The 17,830-nt window shown below is 40.3% G+C and overlaps 1 protein-coding gene across 1 annotated transcript in view; it reads right to left on the bottom strand.

The window, feature by feature from the left end:
• The window catches only part of MORC1 (MORC family CW-type zinc finger 1), a 167,544-nt gene that overhangs the window by 143,226 nt on the left and 6,488 nt on the right, over positions 1 to 17,830 (bottom strand). The window contains 5 exon segments of the mRNA XM_086415626.1: positions 1,436 to 1,544; positions 2,193 to 2,283; positions 5,511 to 5,579; positions 12,732 to 12,766; positions 16,315 to 16,368. Of these exon segments, the coding sequence (XP_086271752.1) occupies positions 1,436 to 1,544; positions 2,193 to 2,283; positions 5,511 to 5,579; positions 12,732 to 12,766; positions 16,315 to 16,368 (358 nt within the window).

The following is a 17,830-nucleotide window of genomic DNA, read 5'->3' as shown; positions in this document are numbered from 1 at the left end:
TTTGACCACCTGATGTGAATAACTGACTCACTGGAAAAGAAATGAGATTCCCAGCATCTTTCCATGATGCTGGGAGAGATGGAAGGCGGGAGGAGAAGGGGAACGAAGAGGATGGGATGGTTGGATGGTATCACTGACTCTATGGAAGTGAGTCTGAGCAGGATCCAAGAGTTGGTGATGGACAGGGAAGCCTGGCGTGCTGCAGTCCATGGGGTGGCAAAGAGTCGGACACGACTGAGCAACTTAACCGAACCTTGTCGAAAGTCATTGCCACTATATAAGTGGAAATGAGAAGGTCACTGGTTTTACTTTTTAAAAAAAGAAAAAAGGAAATGGCTCATTTTAGGAAAGCTATAATCGCAGCTTTGGCCCAATTTCCCATGTCCTTTACACACATAAAGTACAACACAAATGCTTAAAGTATTGCTTTTCCTCATGTCAGAATCCCACTCAGCTACTCTCTGTTGCTTCTAGACTACTCCTATTAACTAGCCAGACTCCAGCACTGCCAGCAGCCATGCTGGGCTCCTGCTGGACAATCCTACATCTCCATACTGTCCTCCAAACCCACAGTCATCTCAGGTCTGAGACTTGCCACGCGCCATTTCTCACCACTCCAGCCTTTCCAGATGCAAGTGGTCTTTTCCCCATAAACTCTCACTCAAGGCTGTCTAGTCTCTTCATCCATATCCTGCTTTTGACAATTTACTAATACCAGGAATACACACTCATGGAACAGCATGCTTTTAAAATACCTTCATTTTGTTATTTATCCAATTCATACATGTCTGCTTTATTTTGTGACCAAACTGAAAACACTCTGATGGTCAGGTGGTCTTCTTGTTTTCTACCTTCCACAGGGTATATCCAGCACTGCGCAGACAGCAGTTACTCAACATATATTTGTTATCCTGAATTATAACTGATGTTCATAATACTAAAACTCAAATGCTGCAGATTAATAAAATGTCTCTGGGTCAGAAAAGGGAGCTAAAATTATGGTCAAGAGAGTAATATTTTTAAATCTGTTTTGCTTTCAGTTTCTTCAGATGTTGTTTTCCAAGTCTTCTGAATTTAATATTCTATTTACTTTAAAAGTGATAACCTATTTATGGATAGGTGGTGGAAATGTTTTGCAGGCTTCCAAAAATCTCACAGTGCCAAAGGGAGCCTCTTATTCTGGAAGATATGCGTACATGGATAATAAATAATGTTCTGAAAACAGGCTAGGATTAGAAAAAATATTCAAAAAAAGATCAATAGGACAGGCCTCCAATGACCCCAAAATGGCCAGCCACCTTCTGTCTATTTCCCAGATGTATTCCTAAATTTCTAAATCATAATAGGAAAGCACCCATGATAGACTTTACCTCCTGAATGGTAAATTAAAATAACTTTATTACCATGGAAACCAAAGGAAACTCTCAACCCTTACCTCACTCAGACCTTCTCTTTCACAGAATGTCTGAGAAAAAAATACACAGGTCATCGTTTCTTCCTTCTTTGTAAAAAGAATAAAGTCTTTTCCAATCCTCATGGATCCGCTATATTAAAAATCAAGAATATAATGGTTTATATCTCAAACATTAGTGAGAAGGGACAGAGGAGCACAATATTGTTCTTTTCACTGAAATGACTCCACTGTTTTGCTGACTCTTAACCAAGGGAGTGTAAAAATATTTTTTTGTTGTTTGTTTTCTCAAAACAGAGCAGAGTTTGAACTAATCCAGCCCCACATTCTCACTTAAGATATGACTGCTGAGATAAGGTGCTGTCTAGGGCTGCAGCAAAGAAGGATCATCTGGTAGGTGCCACACAGGTAGCCGTGGCCTCATGTCCTCACTTTTCATTGAGCAGACTAATCACATAAGCTCTGGACACATATAACGCAAGTGCAAAGACATGCATTAAGAAACAAACACAGAAGCTCTACGGTACACGGGTGTTACTTCCTAATCTCTGAAAAGGAGATTCATCCTCTATTTGTGAATTAAATTTTAAACTCTATTTATAAAGTAAAGATTTAAGTCAGTTTGGGCATGGAAATTATAAAACAAGGTAGGACTCTTGGGTTTATATTCTTTTTTAAGTTTTTCAAACTTGGATCATTCTCAGTAAGACTTTCTTTAACCAAATATCATTCCTGATAACCAACAGCAATAATACTTACATTATAAGAAAGAAGTCCTCACCTTTTAAGGCCATTGCCATATTGCCCGATAAACTTCAAGGTTGATAATCGTTTCTTGGATGTTCCAAAGTAAATGATATCTGACGCTTCCTCTACAATTGACAAAGACAATATAAGTGGTTAGGACATAGGAGTCTTCACATTGGCCAGAGGTCCAGTTGTCAGGATGTCACACATATATTAGGGCAGACCCATACTTCTTGCATGAGTGCAGAGAAAATGATCTTTGTCAGGCTTCATAATCTCTGACCAGGATCTTAAGAGCAATGTACTGACAAGAGGCCAGAGAGACCTAGCTGTGTCACCCTGGGAAGTACAGCCTTAATTTCCTTGACCCTAAATGGGAGCTATTAACACATCCAATACTTTGGCCACCTCATGCGAAGAGTTGACTCATTGGAAAAGACTCTGATGCTGGGAGGGATTGGGGGCAGGAGAAGAAGGGGACGACAGAGGATGAGATGGCTGGATGGCATCACCAACTCAATGGACATGGGTTTGGGTGAACTCCGGGAGTTGGTGATGGACAGGGAGGCCTGGCGTGCTGCAATTCATGGGGTCACAAAGAGTTGGACACGACTGAGTGACTGAACTGAACTGAACTGAACGCATCACAGAGTTGTTGACAAAGATAAAAGGAATAAATGAGATGATGTATCAACCTTGAAAACAATACGTGCCATTTGATAAATGCTAATAAATTAAAGATGCTATAATTATTTGTACCACTGGTAATTTTTCCATGGTTTTGGCCCTTATCCAGCCCCATGTGAGGTTGCTAACTGGGGAAGAAGGGCTATCTATTTCTGACTTTGAGAGTTATTCTCCTGATCTCTCCAGGCATTCTGGAATTCTGGAAAAGAATCCTCTTAACTTCAAAACATACATACCTCCAAGAAACAGGCATGCTCCCAGGGAAAGGAAAGACAGAAATGGGTCTCCCAATTGGGCTACATGCCCTGCATACACACCCCAGATCTGTCCTAAGGACCCTGTGTGAGGCTGGGTGCAGACATGCTATAGTGCAGTGGCATGGCTGTGTAAAGCCACTCCACTTGTCTGAAGCTACCTGGACATTTTATCACATGCTCTTACTAAGGGTTGACGATTAGATGAGGGTATCAATAATGATAGTATTAGCTACCCCTTATTGATCATTCAGTATATGCCAGGGACTACAGCATTTACTTTATTTGCACCACCTATTTAATATTTACAGCAAGCCTACAAGGAAGATATTATCTGCATGTTACAGATGAGGAAATTTAAGTTTCTGAGGTTTATGTAACCTTCCCAAGGTCACACTAATAAATGGTACCCCCAGAACTATAACCCAGAGTTGTAGACCAAATCCTATGGTTTTTATCACATGCTGAACAGACTCTCATGTACGGTGGCCAGAGTTCTGAGCACATGGACAGAACACTGAATAAGACAGACAGGATCCCTGTCCTCAATAACTTTATGTCATGGAATGAGAAAAAAGCAGACAAACAAGATCCTTTCGGAGAGTATTAAGTGAGGGAAACAAAACCAGGAGAATGTTATGGGAATTAACAAAAATGTAGTTTGCAGACAGAATGCTCAGGAAAGGCCTCCTTCATAAGGTGTCCTCTGACTTGAGAGTCAAATGATGGAGGGCCAGCCAGGTGTGGCTGGGGTGCTATAAGCAAGGGAGTGCAAGGTACGAGAAAAGGTCAAAGAGGTGGACAGAGGCCAAGTAATGCAAGAAACTGAAAGTGTTGGGAGTATGAATTTTATTCAAAAGTAATGAGAAACGACTAAGGGCTTTAATCAAGGGCATCACTATGATCTATTAAAAGAAAAAAGTCCACTCAGGATTGCTGTGTGAGGAATGCACTAGAAAGGGGCAAGGCTGGAAATGCAAAGAGTTTGGACATCACCTCTTCCAAAAGGTTGAGCCTGAACCAACTCAGCTTGGACAACTGATAGATGATTTTATTTTCAGTTAACACTTGAGTTCCAATGTTAATAAAGAATTGCTCTCAACACTAGTGACCCTTCTTAAAATACAACTGTATCTGTCAACTGAAGTGTGGATTACTTCACACTTGTCACTTGTGCGTGTTTTGATTATTTTGTTTTTGGACCCATGTAAAAGAGTTGCTTCTTTTTTAAAGAATTGCCTTAGAATATATCACACATAGTCTTTGACTATTTAGACCAAGGGGGTCTTCTGAGACTTGAATATAATTGCTTTAGTTTTTATTCTGAGTTTCTATTAGCCCTGACGATCATTCTTTCCCCTGGTGGTGAACTGACCGGAACACTTCATATTATTTGAACTCCCTCACCGTTTGTTAAATCTGGCTTGTGGGATATACGCAACTGTTATAAGAATTCTAGGAGGACTTCTCTGGTGGTCTAGTGGTTAAGAATCTTCCTGCCAAATCAGGGAACATGGATTCAATCCCTAGCCCAGGAAGATTCCACATGCTTCGGGGCAACTAAGCCCAGGTGCCGTAACGACTGAGCCTGCACACCCTAGAGCCTGGCCTTGCAGCAGGAAAACCACCGCAATGAGTGAGCCTGCACACTACAATCCCCTCTTACCACAACTAGAAGAAGCCTGCATGCAGCAACAGAGACCCAGCACAGCCAAAAATATAAGAAATAAAACAAAATGAGGAACTCAAGGATAAGGTATCTCAATTCATGAAAATCCTTTCCCTAAAGGAATAGTATCTCAATTCCACAGCAAACAGTAATCTGTACCTACTATGTACTGCCTTTTACTAGCCTTGAAGATACAAAGATAAATCATGCAATGCATGGCAGATGCTTTCACAATAATGAGAACATTCAATTGAAGCAGCTAAACCTTTGAATACGCAGGGAAGAAACACAAACCACTAAAAACAAGAAAAGGTGACCCCTACACCTGAAGGTTAAGCAGAAAATTTTAAACAGTGTAAAGCCACTTGAAACTGCCTCGGGTCTCTTGCAAGTAGTACCTGCAGGGTGTGCTATAGATCATCTCAGAGTCCATCCAATTACCGTTTGGTTCATTCATTCCCAGATGCTTTTCCTTATAAGAAATCTGTACCTTACATCTGTCATTTTTCCAGCAATACTGATTTATGTTCACTTTTGGTCTTGCTTCAGATGGTTACAATGAATTTATTCTGTCAGAGGGAACACTTAAGCCTAAAAAGCTCAACAATAAGTCTGGGGGTTATTTTCCCTAATAGCTCCATACCAGATTTTATATACATAGCTCAATTTATTCTTATTTATTTTATGGGTTTTCAGACTGTTTGTTCTAACAGGCAGGTAGGAATCTAAATAATTAACTTACCAGGGCTCATACCACATCCATCATCCAGGAAGCATAACATGAATCCACCCTGCAGTTCTTCATTATCCACTGTAAGGGAAAGCAGTTATTACTAATAAATAGTGGGCTTAATTTGTTCATCAGAAAGGCATGCTGCTCACATAATTATTTGTCCTCCCCAAATGCAGCCACTGAGTGACAGAATTATGGCACAAGGAAGAAGCTCAGAAAGTCATCTTGGCCATAGTTTCATGAGAAACTGCAGCGGGAAAACAGGCAACAAAAGGGCTTTAAACTGACTTAAAACATGTTAATAAACTACATATACAGCATGAATGCTGCAGTCCATGGGGTTGCAAATAGTTGGATATAACTGTGCAACTGACCTGGACTGACCGTATGACATACCCTGTTTTGGAATCGGACTGGTCCTTTAAACTTCAGGTGTTTTCTCCCTGGAGGAGGGAATAAAAGGAGCCAGGGATGTGACTCCAGGATCTCTCTATCAAATTGATCAATGCTGATACCCTTCCACCAAAGCACTAATTTCAAAGTCAATCCAGGTCATTCTCATTAAACTCATCAGGCTCTCTTCCAAGTAGCTAATTTCCGTAAGAGCCATTTGTGGCTGCTTCTTAGTGGCAGCAAATATTTACCTCTTGAAAATGTAAATATTTTTGAAAATACCTAAGTTATTTGGAATCAATTTTGATGATGAAGAGATATCATTCAATTACATAATATAATCTCTTATTTAAAAATTGTGAAGTTTTAACTAAAAGTAATGAAGACTAATTTCAATGCACAGTTCGTAATCTGGCTCTCAAAGTAATTTCAACATTTAGATATATCAATTCTAAGAAGCCTCTCTCTTTCGGTAACAACTTTATTGAGAAATAGATCACACATAAAAAAGCTCCACATATTTAACATGTACAATCTGACACAGGTAAATGTCTGTGGAACCATCACATCAAGGTAGTGAACATAACCGTTATCCCAGGTGCCTCCTCCTGCCCTCTGAGGTCTCTCCCTTCCGACCCTTCCATGCTCTATCTATCACCCCCAGCCCATCACCGGGCAGCCATCGATTTACTAATTCCATCCTTACAGATTCATTTCTAGCATACCAGTGAAGTCAACTCTGTGTTCAATGGTTACCTCTAATCCACAATTTTTAAATGTTCAAGATAATCTATAAATAAGTACCTAAAAAATCTTACCTGAGCTTTCTGTGTTCATAATGTTCTGGTCATGTGTTCACTTGTAATCCCCCCTCCTCCAATTCACTTCCTGTTTACAAACCCTTTGGATCTCCCCAACCATCTCATTTCTCCAGCTCTTCTCTCTACCTGATTTCTGGTCTGCTTACCTCAACTTCTGTGTCAGAATATTCCTACCCTCTTTACGAGGGTTCAGCCCTCCCCTGACCAAGGCTGATACTTCTCTACTCAACTCCAGTTGAGTTCTCTGCGCAATGCAGTAGTTCTTAACCTTGGTTGCATATGTGAATCATCGGGAGATAATTTAACTGGTCTCGGATGGAGTTTAGGAATAGCAGCTCCTCCTGATTACCCTAAGGTTTATCAGAACTTGGAACCACCTGACACAAGTCTCAGGCTATGCAGTTGCAACAACTGATTTTGCAGCTCTTGGTACATAGTTCTCATCTAAGAAAGCAGGGCATTTTTTTTGGTGAATGGGAGAAAAGACTCAAAATTCCCAAGAGTTACATACGCATGCTCAGTCGCTCAGTGATTTCTGACTCTTTGCAACCCCAGAGGAGCCTGCCAGGTTTCTCTATCCATGGGATTTCCCAGGCATGAATACTGGAGTGGGTTTCCATTTCCTTCTCTGGGGGATATTCCTGATCCAGGGATCCAACCTGCCTCACCTGCTCTGGCAGGTGGTGTCTTTACCACTGAGCCACCTTGGAAGCCCATACAATGCTTAATTGTTCTATAAATTCCAATGAGGGCTTATAGACAATCAGCACCTCAAAGTGTAATATTCCCTCCCCTAGTACTGAGGCTTGGCCTTGTTTACTTCAGTCCCTTAAAACTATGGATCTCAGATTGATTTCTATTTGTTAAGTGTGTGTGTGTGTGTGTGTGTGTGTGTGTGTACGCGCACATGTCTAGTCACTCAGTCATGGCCGACTCTTTGCGACCCCATGGACTGCAGCCTGCCAGGCTCCTCTGCCCATGGGATTCCCTAGGCAAGAATTCTAAGTGGGTTGTCATACCCTCCTCCAGGGGATTTTCTTCCTGACCCAGGGATTGAACCTAGGTCTCCTGCATTACAGGCAGATTCTTCACCATCTGAGCCATCAGATAAGTATGCATGTCCAAAGCAAACCACAGCACCTTCTCCCTCGTCAGACTACCTCCTCCTTCTGGTGCTTCCTGCTCAATAAATGGCATCACTCTGCCATTAGGCTTTGGCTGCCTAAGTCAAAGTCTCAGGATCAAGTTCTCCACTTCCTTACCTGATGTAGAAACATGCCTTCTCAATTCCACCTCCTCATGTTTCTCAAATTTTACCACTTTCTCCATCCCCACAATACTGCCTTGGTTCAGGAAACTACCCTCTCTCTTCTGGACTCCAGCAGCAGTCCCTACCCCTGTACTCCTTGCCCCCACAAATGAGAGAGTGCAGCCAGTCTACAGCCAATCATGTGTTTCACTGCTCTCCTGCTTATAAGCCCCTTGGACTGCAAGGAGATCCAACCAGTCCATCCTAAAGGAGACCAGTCCTGGGTGCTCAGCGGCAGGACTAATGTGGAAGCTGAAACTCCAATACCTTGGCCACCTGATGCAAAGAGCTGATTCATCTGAAAAGACCCTGATGCTGGGAAAGATTGAGGGCAGGAGGAGAAGAGGACGACAGAGGATGAGATGGTTGGATGGCATCACCAACTCAATGGACAAGAGTTTGGGTGAATTCTGGGAGTTGGTTATGGACAGGGAGGCCTGGCATGCTGCAGTTCATGGGGTCGCAAAGAGTCGGATACAACTGAGCTACTGAACTGAACTGAACTGCTTATAACCCTTGCACACCTTCCCACTGCCCACAGGATGAAAGCCAAACCAGTTAACAAATCTAGCTGTCTTTCATAAACTGACCCTCCTACCTCTCTAAGATGGTGAATTTTATGTGTCAACCTGGTTAAGCTACGGTGTCAGTTGTTTGGTCAACTAGATGTTGCTATGAAAGCATCTGAATATAATTAACATGTATAATCAGCTAATTGTAAGTAAAGCAGATACCCTCTATAATGTGGGTTGGCCTCATCCAATTGGTTACAGGTTGTAAAAGCAAAGACTGAGGTTTCCCAAAGAAGCATCAATTTTCTGCCTCAAGACTGTAGCACAGAAACCCTGCTTGAGCGTACAGGCTGCTGACCTGCCTAAAGATTTATAACTCAAGACTACAACATCAACTCTCACCTGGATTTCCAACCTGCCAGTTGCCCTGCAAATTTCACAGCTGCCAGCCCCCATCATTAAGTCAATCAACTCCTTAAAATAATGCTCCTCCTCCTCTTCCTCTCTGTCTATTATATGTCTATCAGATAGAATGAGAGAGACTGAGACAGACAGACAGACAGATAGATAGATATAGAGGGCAGAGAGAGAACGAGGTTGGCAGAGATCTCTGTCTACCTACCAATGGTTCTGTTTCTCTGAAGAACCCTAATGCACCCTCCATGCTCATCCCTTGCTATCTTCTCCCCTGCCCATATTGCACTCTTTCTGCTGCTGCTGCTGCTGCTGCTAAGTCACTTCAGTCGTGTCTGACTCTGTGCGACCCCATGGAATGCAGCCTACCAGGCTTCTCCGTCCATGGGATTCTCCAGGCAAGAACACTGGAGTGGGTTGCCATTTCCTCCTCCAATGCATGAAAGTGGAAAGTGAAAGTGAAGTCGCTCAGTCGTGTCTGACTCTTAGCGACCCCATGGACTGCAGCCTACCAGGCTCCTCCATCCATGGGATTTTCCGGGCAACAGTAATGGAGTGGGTTGCCATTGCCTTCTCCCTGCACTCTTCCACTTCCATACAAATAATCACCCTGGGCTTAATCTCAAACATCTCAAACATTCTTCAACACTATCAGTGTCCTATGTTCTCTCCAGATTCAAGCAACTATATATTTTGCTCCTTCCCACTTTCCATGCTTGATTCTCCAGACTCAGGCCTATTTTCCTTTCAGTCTCTAGTTCATAGACTGTTTCTCCTAGGAAGACTTCCTAATTCTTCCACATCATCACGTGGCCATAATGAACGTTTTCCTTGTAACTTGTGTTTCCTACTTTTCAAAGTATATTCAAACACCTGCTGATGCATCCATTTCTCTTCCAGACAAGTGGTTCTTCTACTTTTTGAAACTCAGATAACTCAGAGATATGATGAAAGCTAAGGGCCTTCTACTCATAAAAGTGAAACTGCATACTATATTTTCCACAGATCCTTTACTAGGATGGTGATTTCTTAAAAGGAGGCACTGTGTATATTCATCGCTTAGCCCAGAGCCTGCCACTTGGCAAGCACTAAAAAATGTATGGAATGAGTATCCATGTTTACTAGAACTAGTACACACAGACAGATAAAACAGCCATGTCTGAATATATTCACTTTGGATTTTATAGCCCTAAAGGAAACTTAAGATTGGAAAATAACTCACATGTCTCAGTAAATAATTTAAAAACTAGTCCAGTGCTTAACTTTGTACCCCGATACCAATTCTATCTATTGGTACATAAGCCTTTGCCCTAGTTTATCTTTTTCATTTTTTCAAGAAAAATCAATTTGCTGGGTTGATAGCCATATTATGGTTTGCAGCAATAAAAAATTTTATAACATGAATAGGTAATTTAAAATTAAAAAAACCATAGGTTCAGTTTTTCACAAAACACATAAAACCTAAATACAGAAAAAGTGCCCCTTTCAATGCAAACTACAAAGATGCTTGTTTATTTTTTGTAATAATGCCAAGTGCTAGAGAAAGTGGGGTGAAGTGAATACTGCCATGCCCCGCTGGTGTCCTGTACTCCCCCAAAAGAACATACTGTGTGAATTCTGATCATTTGATCACATGTGTTGAACTCTGTGATTCCAGATAATTCTTCTCAACCCTTCAACCCCTTATCAATCATATGTGTGCTCTGAATGAAATTCAGCTTGAATGTTTCCTCCCTTCTCCACTGTGAGGACCACTGCCTTTGTTTGAATCCTCATGAAATCTTGTGTAGATCATTCCACAGACCCCCTTGTTTGGTATCCTTTCATACTTCTGCAAACCATCTACAAACCATTCTGTAATCACTTGCTGGAGTAACTTTCTTTAAAAAGAAAAGAGTACATTTCTAATTTGTCAAATGACATTGCTCTAGACTATTGAATGGTTCACTGGCTACAGAAAGAAAATAACCTTAGTATGATATTCAAGGTGCTCATCCATTTGGCTCTAAGTCTTAGCTCTAGTCAACCTAGCCTAGTCATTGTCTCTCGGATGCTTTTTCTCCAAATATATATATGGCTCACTCCCTCATTGTCATTTAGGTCTTGGCTGGCTTATTACCTATTTACAGTAACTTTCCCTAATCACCCCATTAAAAACAGAATATCTTTCCCATCACTCTCTGTTCTCTTATCGCCCTGTCTTCTTTTTCCCTTTTAGCACTTATTATGGCCTGGTATATTATTTACTTGTCCACTTCTTTATTTGCCTAGCTATCCTCATTAGGATGCATGTTCCATGAGTGAACAGGCTTCATCAAACATGGTGCTCCTTGCTCTGTCCCTAACACCCAGAAAAACTGCTTGGCTCATTCATAATAGATACTCAATAAGTTGTTATTGAATAAATGAATGAGTCTCCGAACTAGTCTACCTCCATTCTTTTTCTCACAATTATTCCTCAGATGGGAAAATTCTTCTCTTCCTACACTACTTAACACAAATCATATCCATATTTCAACCCCTGGCTCTTTAATAAGAGGTCTTCTTTCTTTGTGTTCCTACCATGCTTTGAGCATCTCCTAGGCAAGAGACATTTTATTCCATTTTCACTTATATAATTGGATATGGATGGAAGGTCACTTTTTCTCCACTGCTGACATTTCCTCCTATGGGGAATGGAGTTCAATCAGCAGTGGTAAGGGGCCCACCCTTTTCTGTCTCTTGATCACCTTCTCCTGGAGCAATGAGCACATTCATCTGACTAGTAATCTGGGGAAGAATAACCTATGAGAAGGTGCAGCTCAAATCTCTCCTGTTCCCTCTGAGAGCGAGCTGCCTGCAGAGAGCACGGTGCCGCTATAAGGGCGAGTGCCTGACGCTCTCCCACACTGAGCTCCACACTCCACCTAGACTTTGTCAGCAATGAAGACCAATGCTCTTATTTTATTTCTCAAACTCCTAAGAACCCGGGGAATAGAAAGGGAAGAAGAGTGGCATTTACTTTGTTTCCTCAAATCTTTCAAGATGTCCATGAACCAGAACCAAAACCTCTTCCTCATGGGCCAGAGGCACCCACCTAGCACAAATCTTAAACACTTAGAAAACTGAATTGAACTGAGTCGCTTTTTAAATACTGATAAGGATTTACATCATGAACCACATCCCCTGGCCTGTGACCACCAGCCAATATTTACAGGAAAGCTGACAGGATCTGGATTGGGGATCAGCTTTAACACAACAGCTGTTTCTCCAGGTTGTGTTAACTACAGGACTGGATCACAAACCTAACTTCCTCTGTGTTCTAATGAAAAAAAACCAGTAAGTGAAATAAATATTTGGTGACTAAAATTAAGTCAATAAAGACAACAAGCTTGGTTTGAATGTTATGGCCGTCCAACATTCACACTGCACATTCACTTATGCACTTTAAAACTGTGATGTTGGGAATGACATACAGTTAATAATGAATACCCATCAAGTTAATATTCATTTTAAAATAAAACAGTTTTTCCGTGGCAGACAAACTGCTCCAAATCACTCTGCTGCTTTCACAAAACCCTGGAAGATCTAATTTTGTAAATGAGTCCCCTAACAAGTGAACAATTTCACTCAGAGTGTACTGTTCTCAACCTGGCTCCCCACAGGGTCCCTGAACTCATGAAGCACTTAGATTGCATTAATAATCTATAGAATGTGGTTTGATTTTCATGAAATAAAAGGAAATCAAAATAACTACAGGGTTTTCCATTAGAATAAAAAATAAAAAAGCAAATGTGCTCACCTGAAAACACATCAAGTCTCGCAGCCCCTGCATCTCTGAAAACAATATAAAAATATTATTGCTTCGGTTTGATATTGTGTTTTTGAAAATTACATTAATCTGAATTTCTCATGTGACAATAGATGATCTATTGTCAGGTAACAAACAATGGAGAAACCCACTTAAGTTTCTTTAAAAACAATTACTAAAATATTCTTCCCTGCATTTGTAGACTAAGATTTATGATCACTCATAATTTGAGAATGCTACAAAGCCTAAAATTCAGAAATTTAAAAGAGATAGAATTTAGTGGTAGTTACACAAGAAGCTCAAGAAAATGAATATAAACATTAAAAAAGTTGGTTGGAAAATAATCCAGAAATCATATAAAGATTTTTGTATACTTTAGAACAAAAAAATTGCTTATGTGTACCATATAATCACATTTCAAAGGAACATATATGATATACATGTGTTTATCTACAAGGAAAAAGATCAAATGTTAACAGGGGTTTTCTCTAGGTCAGAGGCTGACAATCTATGGTCTATGGGCTAAATCTTGACCATAACTACTTTTTGTGAATAAAGTTAATGGAACACAATCATGACCACTTATTTACATATTGTCATTTACTTATTTGTTTCCATGTTGCCTACAGTCTGCCTTCACACTGTAATGGTATATTTGAGTGGCTTCAACAGAGGACATGTGGCCTTCAAAGGTGAAAATACTTAATACCTGGCTTTTTACAGAGAAGTAAGTTGTATACACCCCCCCCCATGATGAGGTCACTAGTGCCTTAGTTTTTTTCTTAGTTGTCTACAATTCACAGATACTATTTGTGTATTTTCTTAAATTAACTTTTAAAGTGAAAACTTTAAAAGGCAAGGAAAAAGAGCCAGAAGATCCAGGTTTCCACATGAAAGCTGTGAGAGAAAGGAGGAAGACAATGAGGTCTTAACTGATGGGGAAGTAAGGATGTTGAGGGGAATCTAGAAGGAAGCTCAGAATAGTAACAACCAGTGGGACTCAGACGGGGAAAACCTGTGTCTCCCAAAATTTCTGTAAGTCTCAACCCAAAACTAGCCTAGGTCAATCAGGTAGGTACACTGTCCTTGTTATACAAAGTTGGCCCCTTAGCTCCTTTCTCTACCCAACTGCTTCGTCTAATGCTTCCTCCACAGAAATTCTGGAGTTACCATGGCCATTTCTTGAGCATTTTCTATGTGACAAATTCTGAATGAGGTATTCTTAAACCTTTCCATCTAATCCCTACCACAACGCATGACACACAGGTATCATAATTTCCATTATATAAGCATACATTATACAAGATATCAGGTATACAATAATCGCTCAATAAATGCCACTATACTAAAATTATTTTCATAGAAACAATTTCTTCATAGAGAAATTTCATGGGGTAAGACAAAGAAAAGTCATTCACCTTTATAGCATGTTAAGACATTCATAATAAGCTTTATACTTAAACGCAGGTACTTTCTCTCTGAACACCTGTTGTACTAGGAGGAGTCCCCTAAGGATTTTCTTCCTGTCCCATCATAGTTTTTCCTACTCTTTCCACAACATTCTTTTAATACCATCCAGTTCTAATTTAGACAAGTATAGGAAACCATCAAAATCTTGAATACAAGGGTATGAAATAACATCTCAGAGTAACACTGGGACTTTAAGAAGACCTTCATAAGAGCGACAGAGTATCTTGAGTAGGTCTGTTAAATAGCTTTATTTGTTGTCAATTACTGGCGTCTAAGCAGTGGTGACAAACTCCAGTATCCCCTGAAGACAGACAAGTTGAGGAGTTCAGGCTGGCCACGGAGAACCCTGGGAATGGCAAAGCTGAAGACACAGGCTGGTCCCAAGAGAGCACCTGCTACACGGCTGATCCTATTGAGCTGGTCTCAAAGTTGCTACATATAATCTTGGGGGGAAAAAAAGCACGGGATCCAGTTTTTTGTTTTTTTACATGGCACTTCATCTTCTCAAACTTTATAAACGCTTCGTTCCTCTTATTCTTTACGAATACTGTACAAAGTTTCACTATGAGTCAAACATGAGGCAAGCTAGACTTGGTCAAGGTGCTGCCAGATTACAAGCGCTGCTCAAAGAATTGCTCAATTGATCATATTTCTACCACTCCCCTGAGTCTGCAGTCAATCTTTCTTTGCCAGTCACTCTCTATAAACTAGTCCCATTGTTCGATTTCTTCTATACTCTGGTATTACTTGCCCTCCTTTGTTAAAATGAATAAGTGAAACAACTTTATAGGAGAAAAGACAGTGGCAAAATGGACCAGTACATTCTTTCACAGTTACAGTTATCAAGTTGCTGAAAACAGAACTTTAGTAGGACAGAGGGTTAGTGGATACAGGACTATTGCTTCAGAGCTTGAGCAGACGCAAACAGTAGAAACCCTGTCCTGCTCTAGAGAGACTAACCACAAACATTCATGTGCAGTGGCTGGATCCCTGTTAGCTCTATCTAAGTTGAGTTCACAGCTCTTCTGACCAACGAACTTTATTTTTTTCTTCTTTTCCCTCCTTTTTTTGATGACTATGATTCCATTTGTTCTGCAGAGTTTCACAAAAAGAGGTGCTAGTGACTTTTTACTTAGTGTTGAGCTTTGCTGAACAGGAAGGAGGTCTTGATGGCTGGTTAAATGGCTACACAGTCACCTCCCTTCTAAAGCTAAAAATGAGGGGGAAATGTAAAACACTGAAATATAGTCATCAATCAGTGGCAGGGAATATACTTATCAATATAAATAATATATAATATATTCTGTGCTGTTGTTTTTAGTTGTTAAGTCATCTCCAACTCTTTACAACCTCATGGGCTATAGCCCACCAGGCTCCTCTGTCCATGGGATTCTCCAGGCAAGAATACTGGAGTGGGTTGCTATTTCCTCCTCCAAGGGATCTCCCTAACCCAGGGATCAAACCCACCTCTCTTGCACCGGCAGTGGATTCTTTACCACTGAGCCACCAGGGAAGCCCTGTGCTGTGCTGTTCTTAATCGCTCCGTACTGTGCGACTCTTTGTGACCCCATGGACTGTAGCCCACCAGGATCCTCTATCCATGGGGATTCTCCAGGAAAGAATACTGGAGTGGGTTGCCTTATCCTCCTCCAAGGGATCTTCCCAATCCAGGGATCAAACCAAGGTCTCCCACATTGCAGGAGGATTCTTTACTGTCTGAGCCACCAGGGAAGCCCAAGAATACTGGAGTGGGTAGCCTATCTCTTTTTCAGATCTTCCTGACCCAGGAATCGAACCAGGGTCTCCTGAATTGCAGGTGGATTCCCAGCTGAGCTACCAGGGAAGCCCCATTACATGGTTATTAACACAAAAACAGATGTCCAATTTACCAGCACTTCAAGTCTAATCATAAATACAAACTGAATAAAAATGAATAATTTCTCCCTTGAACTGTTCTTTTTCCTATCATACCTTGATTTTACAGAAAATTAACTCATGAAGCATTCCAAGTGGAGACAATGAAATCATATTTTCATCTAATATGGCTAACTTTATTAACGTCACAAAATTCCTTTGAATAACCTTTGTTTACAATAAGCCTTACCTCGCATTGTCCAGCAATTCAGCTAGTGCTCCAAAAAGGAAACTGTGAGTGGTGCTAATGAAGAAACAGAGGGAAAATAAAAGTTAAACCAACTCTGTAATCAATGTAAAAGGTTCAAGACACATGCAATGTTCTCTAGTTTGAGGCAGATAATCAATTAAGAAGTTATTCTAGAAATTTCTCAGCACAGTCAAGATTCTGAAGTACATGTACTCCATGACAAAGCCAGGGCTAAGAACCCTATCGCCAAAATATCTTATTTACTCCTAATAAAACAAAGACTTCAAGGGCCTGACTGTACTTAGAGCAAATTTTGACATTTTAATATTGCTTTATAAGCATTTAAGTTTTTCAGAGAATGTTTCATTAAAACTATATTATTTAAGGCCAAATAATTTCTGAAAAACCTTGACCAAAATCCAGACTCACTGAAAGACCTTAAGATTTTATCTGCGGACACAGGTATTGGCAGGTTACCCCAGTCTGCACCACTAACCTACATTTTTCTGTGGAATCTTTTCACCTCGGAAAAGACCATACCTATAAATAATTTCACAGATGACCAGCATTCACTCTCCCCTGTACCCCTCCTGACAAGTCCTGGGCACAGAAAGCACTAGATAGCCATCACTGTTTCTACTTGGAAGGCTGAATGTTTCTCTGTGGGTGGAATCAAACCCCCTTCAGGTTCTACCTTTGTTTTCCATTTCCTGATGTGGATATTTCAATCGGCAACATTATGGAGGGAAGAGTCAGTCAGCAATTTTCTTTTTATATATAGTAAACAGGTAGCAGAAGCAAAAGAAACACACTTATCAACAAACATCTGCTCATTTGTCTAATATTATATCCTTCTCCTTCTCTGTTTTACTCTAATCTGTGAGTAGTTCAGAAGGGCCACTCACTGGCCTTTTTATGCCACTCCTGCATTATTAGAGAGAAATTAAGTCTGGCCCTATTTGCCAGATTTGGGATAGTTAGGAGGACGGACAAAGGAATCCTCAGGTTCCTGCTTCAATTTTATAAAACTCTGCAGTTTTGTTTGAGTAACTAAATTGGAATTTAAAATGGAATTAATTTTTATTTTAATTTAATCCTTTAAAAAACCTTAAATTCGCTAGTATTCAAAGACTTTGTTGACCCCCTCTAGTTTGAAAATATTATCTTCTTATAAGAGTGAAAAGCTTGGGTACAAGCTTTAAAAAAACAAACTGCATGGATTGCACTTTTTGCTTTAATGACACAAAAATTAATAGACTGTCTTATATACAGCTATCATAGAGTGTTCCGTGATTTTTTTTTTCCCTGCAGAGTTGTTATGCATGCTGACTGATTTCATTGTTTGACTTACAAATATCTACCTTTGCTTTCAAAATGTTAGTATTTTAACATTTTGATATGTTAAAATATGGTTATATTAGTACTAACCATCTGTAATTTCCTTCATTTCTCAATAAAGAAATAGCATAGGATGGTCAACAATTAAAAAAAAAACCCTGCTCATTTGTACAGGAAA

This window comes from Bos grunniens, chromosome 1 (genome assembly GCF_055505025.1).
Source record: "Bos grunniens cultivar Pamir isolate PY7600 chromosome 1, Bosgru_T2T1.0, whole genome shotgun sequence".
In the NCBI taxonomy this organism is placed as follows: Eukaryota; Metazoa; Chordata; class Mammalia; order Artiodactyla; family Bovidae; genus Bos; species Bos grunniens.
This window is presented reverse-complemented; position numbering and strand designations above follow the sequence as displayed.